This window comes from Oreochromis niloticus, linkage group LG9 (assembly GCF_001858045.2).
Source record: "Oreochromis niloticus isolate F11D_XX linkage group LG9, O_niloticus_UMD_NMBU, whole genome shotgun sequence".
NCBI classification, from domain to species: domain Eukaryota; kingdom Metazoa; phylum Chordata; class Actinopteri; order Cichliformes; family Cichlidae; genus Oreochromis; species Oreochromis niloticus.
Window position 1 is genome coordinate 14,132,097 of NC_031974.2, and position 7,532 is coordinate 14,139,628.

Here is a 7,532-nt window from a genome sequence, read left to right on the forward strand (position 1 = left end):
AGCTTTTGCTGTATACACTAGCAGTTTGGTACTTTTATGGCAGTAATTCCCAACAAAAGGCCTGTCCATATAAAGAGTTGAGGGTGTTGTAGTGTTCAGTGTGTTTGTAAGACAAATATATGCACAAATGGGAATATAAATTAGTATTATTCAGTAGTTCAGTAGGTTTAAGATGAACTTTTTTCTCTTCTCACACTAACTGGGTGACCCTCTCAGATATATCAGTAAACCTTTGGAAGATCAGGGTTTTGCAACATCAACTGATAAGAATGTATGAACGCTATGAAGGAAAAAAGACATGAAGCCTAAAAACATGCAAATCCCTGACAGGCACTCACCAGCCTCTTTGTTAGGTACAGCTGTTCAGCTGCTTGTTGACACAAATGTCTAATCATCCATCACATCACATCAACTCAGTGTATGTACACATGTAGACGTGGTCGAGCTGCTGAAACTAAGCATGAGAATAGGGAAGAAAGGTGATTTAAATTACTTTGAGTGTGCTGTGGTTGTTGGTGACAAACTGGGTTATTTCAGAAACTGTTGATCTGCTGGGATTTTCCCACAAAACCATCTCGAGGGTTTAGAGAGAATGGTCCGAAAAAGAGGAAATATCCAGCGAGCGTCAATTCTCTGGGTGAAATCAGGAGAGAGTAATTAGATGACAATGAGCTGATAGGAGGTAGCAGTAGCTCAAATAATCACCTGTTCGAACCAAGGTATGCAGAACATTGAAGCAGATGGACTAAAGCTGCAGAAGACCACACCAGGTGCTACTCCTGTCAGCTAAAAACAGGAAACCAAGGCTACAGCAACACAGGCTCATAAAAACTGGGCAATGGAAGATTGGAAAAACGTTGCCTGGCCTGTTGAGCCTTGAATTCTGCTACAATATTCAGATGGTGATGGGTTAGAATTTGCTATAAACAACATGCAAGCATGCCTTGCATGAGTAAGTTCAGGTGGTGGTGTAATGGTATTGGGGGAAATATTTTCTTTGCACATTTTGACCCCATAGTGTCCCCATCTTCTGTTGACTGTTTCCTCTAGGATAAAGCAGCATGACACAAAGTTCAGATCATCTCAAACATGTTTCTGCAACATGACAGTGTGATAAGTGGCCTCCAGAGCCATCACAGGTCAATCCAATAGAGCATCTTTGAGATGTGGAGGTTCGGGAGATTCACATCATGGATGTGCGGCACCTTTATGAATCTGTGCCAGAATAACCTTACCTTGCAGGCTGTACGTAATAAAGTGGATAGTGAGGGTAGACTAACATGTACAGTCAGCACATCCTATGTTAGCTCTGCAGTTTTGTTTAAACCAGGAACAGGAAACTAAAACAGGGCATTTAAGCCCATCTAATGCCATTTAATTGTGCGTGTGTATGCATTAAGGGGAGGTTGCTGTTAGATCTTACCTTAATAAGCCATAACGACTATTTTTCCTTGTAACCCAAGCCCAATGTGATTTTTCACTGCATCAGTTATGAAATAAAAGCACTGATGCAAAAAACAGATCTTCACTTCTGCTTCTAAGACAAAGCGTGGGACTGACCCCGACTTGAGAACAAGACACTGAAAAGCCTGTAACGAACCACTTCATCTTACCACAGTGCTGTGCGCCCCTTCGGTTATTGCGTAACATTCCTTTCCCTTGAATTCATATGACCGGGACATTGAGGACATCTGTAGGGAGGCCTCAGCTCTGCACTTAAGTGGGAACATCTTGTTGTTGACTTGACTGATGGTTTCCTGTCGTGAGATGAAGAAACAGCACAAAAGAGGCACTTGAAAGAACGTGTCTGTGGTCTCACCTGAATCCAGCAGGTATATAACTATGCAGCAGTCTTTGTGGTCACCTTGGTGACCACAAAAACACCTCATATTTTGTTTCCTGCAGCTAACAGGTACTTTGTGGTGTGCTTTGCTTCTACCACCTGTCTCTTGTTTTTGTCTTCCAGCACAGGAATTTGTATTGTATTGGTTTAAAATCGAATTTAAGATCAGGTTATCTGACATCTGCTGCTTCTGATTGTGGGCGCTGGGAAGGGTAAACAAACTTCTCGAAGCTCATCAACAGCAAATTTAAATGCCAGCTTACTGATACTTGAATGACTTGATGTTTTCAGGCCAGATAAGTTAGAAACAAGCACTACTATGCAGGGATTGACTTGCACATGTCATTAAAAACCACGCATATGTGTATTTAGTGCACCCTGCTGAAACGTTACCTTTTGCATGAGGTGCAGTAGAACTGGAAAGTTTTTCAAGCTGTGACACCTGCCTGCACGGATGTCTGTCACCTGTCTGAGCTACAGCCGTTGTGAGACCGCTGTGGGAAATGTCTTTCATGGCAGTATGAATGGCTAACGTTAGCTTTCACTGTGAAACTGCCAAGTCATACCCAAACAAGGTTCAATCATAAAACAGTGTCAGCAGACAGGATGGCATAGACTTTTAATATGAGGATGTGTACTCAGATCGAAAACAGTGAACTTGTCACATTCGAGTATGTTTCCCACCACACTTAGTACGTTATACTAGTGAAAGCATTCAAATACTTCCCCAGGTATAAACTGCTGATCTCATCACTTAGCCCCTGCAGACAGGGGTACATGAACCGACCGTTGAAGACTCATCCTGTTTGTTATTGTGCAGTGAAGTATTGAACATAAGCAGCATAAACTGGAGTATGAATCATTTTTTTTAATGTTTCGTAGTCATTTAAAGCAGCACACAGCAAATACATGATGGAACAAATGTTTAAAAAAATGCAAACAGTATTTACAGTAATGTACAGTTTTTACAGTAATTTCAGATAAAAATGTGCCTGTGACTGTCAGTATGTGGTTGAAATTAATGTAAAGGCTTTTTAGAATTTTTTTTGTTGCTTTTGAAGTTGTATATGCTATTGTTGCTCCTCTAGTGTGGAGTAATGCATGAAGAACATAGTGGAAAACATGAATTGGGCTCAGATCTCAGGTACGGGAAAATGGGCAGTTATATGGAAAGGGCAGGAGTAGTATCAGTGTCTGACATGACAGAGGGGCGTTTGGGAACTGCCTGCATTTTACTGAGGCCTCCTTTGCTCCCACCTCCAATGCAAGTCCTCACCATCCTTTGCAGGTCTTGTCTGAACCGAACTCCAATGAAGACGTAGAGGAAGGGGTTGAGGCAAGCATGTGTATATGCCAAACTTTTGGCAACCTGTCCAGCTATATCAAAACTAATTACAGTGCTACAATCTGTGTAAGTCATATTAGTTGCCTGTCTGGCTTCCACAATCAGCAGGCTATTGTAAGGCAGTTGAGAGAGGACAAAAACAAACACCACAGCAAGGATGACACGGAGGGCCTTGTGCTTTTCAAAGCTCTTGGCCTGCATAAGTGTGCGAATGATGACAGAATAACAAAAGAACATGACTAGTAGAGGAATGCAGAAGCCCATGCAAATCTGCAGGGACAGCACGAGGATCTTTGTATGATTGTTTGTACTGTTCCAGTAGACCAGAGTACAAGATGACGGCATTTCTGGAGACGTCTTCACCTCGGCGAAGATAAACTCGGGGAGTGTGAGGAGAGCAGAGACAAACCAGACACCAAGGCAAGCAAGTTTGCTGTAGAACAGCCTTTTTTTCTTTAGATTTTGGGCCTTAATAACTTGAACAATAGCAATGTATCGGTCCACACTAATGCAGGTGAGAAGGAACATGCTGCTGAAGAAGTTGATCTTATAGACAGCGGACACTATTTTGCAGAGAGTGATGCCAAAATCCCAGCCTTTAATGGCATCGACTGCCCAGAATGGAAGCATGCACAGGAAAAGGAGATCAGCCACAGCCAGATTTAGCAGATACACATCGGTCATTGTTTTCAGGCGGTTGCGCACAGTGGTGTAGATCCAAACCACCAGCAGGTTACCCACTGCACCCAGGATGAAGATGATCCAGAAGAGCGGCGGCTCGTACTGCCCACGAAACTCCCTGACCCAGGTTCTGTCACACATGCCTGATTCGTCAGTTGGCAGGGAATAGTCCTCGGTCTGCAATCAGAAAGCAGGTTGTCTCGTGAGGTATTAAAGACAACTGTTTGCAACAGATGCACTGTTTTTTTGTCTTGCTTTGAGTTTCCTGTCATGCATTCTTTTTTCTACCTCTCTCTCTCTCATTGAAACCCAGCTCACTCTCTCTTGGTTACTCGTTGGCGGTTACATAAGATAACATGTTTACAATGGGAATACAATGAAATTACATCAAACACTGTCTGTGACGTGCAAGCTAACCAGAGTATGCAAAAAAACTGCCGTCAGGTGCAGGTGCCGTGTCTGTACAGGAGAAACCACACTACTGCACAGTTTCCTGCTGCTATCCAACCCTGAGGCGAAGGGGGGGTGCGAACGATCCCGAGGGGCTCCAGAAAGGGGCCCCCTGCAGAACACAGTACCCCCAGAAGCATGGCATTTAGATATAGGGCAGAGATAAACAGCGGCGTCTTGGTGTTGAGATACAATGGAAAATTTGATGCGAACTACAGCCGTGGCTCTCTGTGGTAATTTAGTATTCTAGAGATGTCTGCTTTAGATAAATCTACTACACTTGGGTCACTAAATGGATTCTTTTACACTTAAAGATATATAATGGCAAATAAGCAAACCCAGGTCATAAGCGTTATCCTTTTATGTACATACAGATTTTTAAACAGCATCTCAAATTAAGTTTTACAGTATTTTTGAAAACTTTAAATACTGCAAAACAATACAAAATGTCACTTAAGCACTCCATGTGTAAGCAGGCAATACTAAAAATGGCAAGTCTACTATATATAGAATACAGACATTAGTGTTTATGAGTTATGTCAAAGTAATACTTACTGGAGAATATGTTGTTTCATTGAAATAACTGAAATCCTCCATGATTGCTACAAAGGAACCAGAAAATGTTAAAAATTAAAAACGACATTAAAAAAATAAAATAAAATGTTAAAAGATGAAATAAAATAAACATTAAATATAACAAATTAAATATAACCTGGAGCTTAACTAAATGTTAAATGGAAATGTCCTTTCAGCAGACCAACAAATTACTTACCCACTCAGTAAGGACGTAGTAAGCAACTTCACAGTCACAGGGCTGTCACTTTTACCAAGCGCGACTCATCTTCACTAACTTATATGGTTTCTCTGTAACCACAGAATCACGTGACGATATCAGTTCATTTCCCCTCATTCGACAGGGCCTTTGTTGATGCACGCGCATGTCTATATTACAGCTAGCAGAACTTCAAAAACTAGTATCAGACATGCATGGTTTCAAACACTGACAACGTTGCACCAGTTTAAAGGAGAAGTTGTGATTTTTAGGCTGCACCATCTGAACCCTGACCATCAGGCTGGAACCAAAGCACATTCTCTCCACAGCTGATTAGGTTTGATCGAGTTGTGGCCCATTTTGCACACACAGGTGTGGAGCACTTAGCGCAGGAGATGAGTGATGCGTGAAACTGAAAACCAAAGTGCGATTAAAGCCTAAAGCTAAAAGATCGTGGGCGCTGCTGTTCCTTTGCAGTTTCAGTGGTCTGAAATTCAGACGATGTGGGCTTGTGTTAGAATAATAGTATGTGTGTAAGCCATCTTGTTTCTTATTAACATGTGCTCTTACTCAGTAAACATCTCATTGTCTGTATGAGAGAAACCGTGATTTTCCTTTGAAGTACGAGGAAATCAAATCTGGGAAGTAAAAAGTTCGTTTGGTAATGCCTGGACTAGGCTAAAGGGAGTTTAATAAAAACACGGTCATGCTGGATGCTGACCACAGTGGTGCAAAACAAATGAAGAAGAAAGTCCCTGACATACCACCTGACATCCAAACAAAACTGAAAACACATAAAGTCATCTTGTGACCCGGGATGGAAGATGATGATCACACTGTGCCACGAATGAGGCAATACACGCTCATCAACAAGAGCCTGACACACTTTGAAAATGATTATAAATCAAATTATTGAAATAGTTCGTCTGTTTTTGCTTCCTTATAGCGTTCTCTTGTGGGGCTATTTTGACCTCTCAGAAGGCCCTCCGTATGACTGTGTTGTATTCTCAAAGTTTCACTTCCTGGCATGGATCTTTAGCTCTTGAATCAAGAGGATGAGCGTGCGAGCCATTACCTCTTCAAATTTCTACCAATTGCTCACTGGTTGCGTTTCTCGGTTTTGATCGGCGTGAGGCACAAGGAAATGAATATGTCATGATCAGTATTTACCTTCTGGGAACAGACTGTTGAAAGTGTAGCAGCCTGAGAGGTTTCACTCACTACTTGCCATCTACCAACTGCCAAAGTGCGGCTAATTGCATGGCTTTGATCTGTGGGAATGAAAAGCAGCATAGCAAAAAGACTATTACGTACCGTCAAACAGAGAGTTTCGTTGGTAGGCATCGGTTGATGACAGTGCCACATCAGCTTCCAAATTGAAGATGAGATCACCTTTCTAATCTTTGATGCAGTGGCTTTATTGGGAACTTTCTATGAAAAACGAACCAGTGGACATAATGAATGCGTAATCAAAGTTTACTGCCCTTTCAGTATCAGTGTCAGGGTCAAAATGGCAAAGTCACACATCGCAATCCATCAATCTCCAATAGCTGTCATAGAGTGAGAGACAGGGTACAGGTAAGGTCAACACAAAGACGCAGACAACCATTAACAAGTGCAGTCAACTTAGCATTGCTAGTTAACTTAACCTACGCGTGTTTTTGGACTGCGGGAGGAAGTGGGAGTAAACAGAGAGAACCCATGTAGATGCATGAAGAACACGTAAACTCTGTGTCATAAATGTTGTTTGATTCAAACTCGAAACCTTTCTGCCTTGACGCAAAACTGCTAACCAATGCGCCACCATATTAACCACAAATCACATACACGGATTATAAAAACAAAAACTAGCTTCGAGAGTCCCTCCCAAAAAATACTGCATAGAATAACAACGCGATCAAGCAATGTTTAATGTAGCCAGCTGTTGTAGATTGTAACCACAGCAATGCATATTTAAAGGTGACTAAACGAGGTAGTTTACCCAACACGACTACAGACTGCTGCCTGAATGACACACTTTAAGGCTTCATGCATCTCATGACATCTTATGACATAGCTCTCACTGTTGCTGTAGCCATGGGCGTGCTTTGTGCTTTCGTTGTTGTGTAACACGTGTGTGTGTGTGTGGTGAAGGTTTTGTTCACTGAGGCGCATGCTCTTCAACCTTTGTGGTGTGTTGATAGTAATGTCTGTCATAAAGGAACCGTACGCTGAGCCGTTAGCTGTGGATTACAAGAGCCTTTTAAAATAATAAATGCATCACAGCAGGTCTCCTGCTTAATTTAACTGTATTTGTATTTTTGTGTTTGGACTGAACCAATAAATCAAACTATTTAATGTACATGAAATGCAAAGGAGATTTTGTTTTTAAAAGTCCAGGAAAAAACAATAAAACTAACAGATCTGTTTCTGAACTTTAAGGATGAATTTCGATGGCACAA

General features: G+C 41.7%; 1 protein-coding gene across 1 annotated transcript; it reads right to left on the reverse strand.

Moving 5' to 3' along the window:
• Nucleotides 1-2,691: 2,691 nt before the first annotated feature.
• ccr9b (chemokine (C-C motif) receptor 9b) lies at nucleotides 2,692-5,185 on the reverse strand. The gene is made up of 3 exons (XM_005449014.4): nucleotides 5,092-5,185; nucleotides 4,875-4,921; nucleotides 2,692-4,046 (listed from the first exon to the last, which is right to left on the reverse strand). Exons 2-3 carry the CDS (start codon nucleotides 4,914-4,916, stop codon nucleotides 3,006-3,008), a joined length of 1,083 nt encoding a protein of 360 aa, XP_005449071.1. The 5' UTR covers nucleotides 4,917-4,921; nucleotides 5,092-5,185; the 3' UTR covers nucleotides 2,692-3,005.
• Between the last annotated feature and the right edge of the window lie 2,347 nt (nucleotides 5,186-7,532).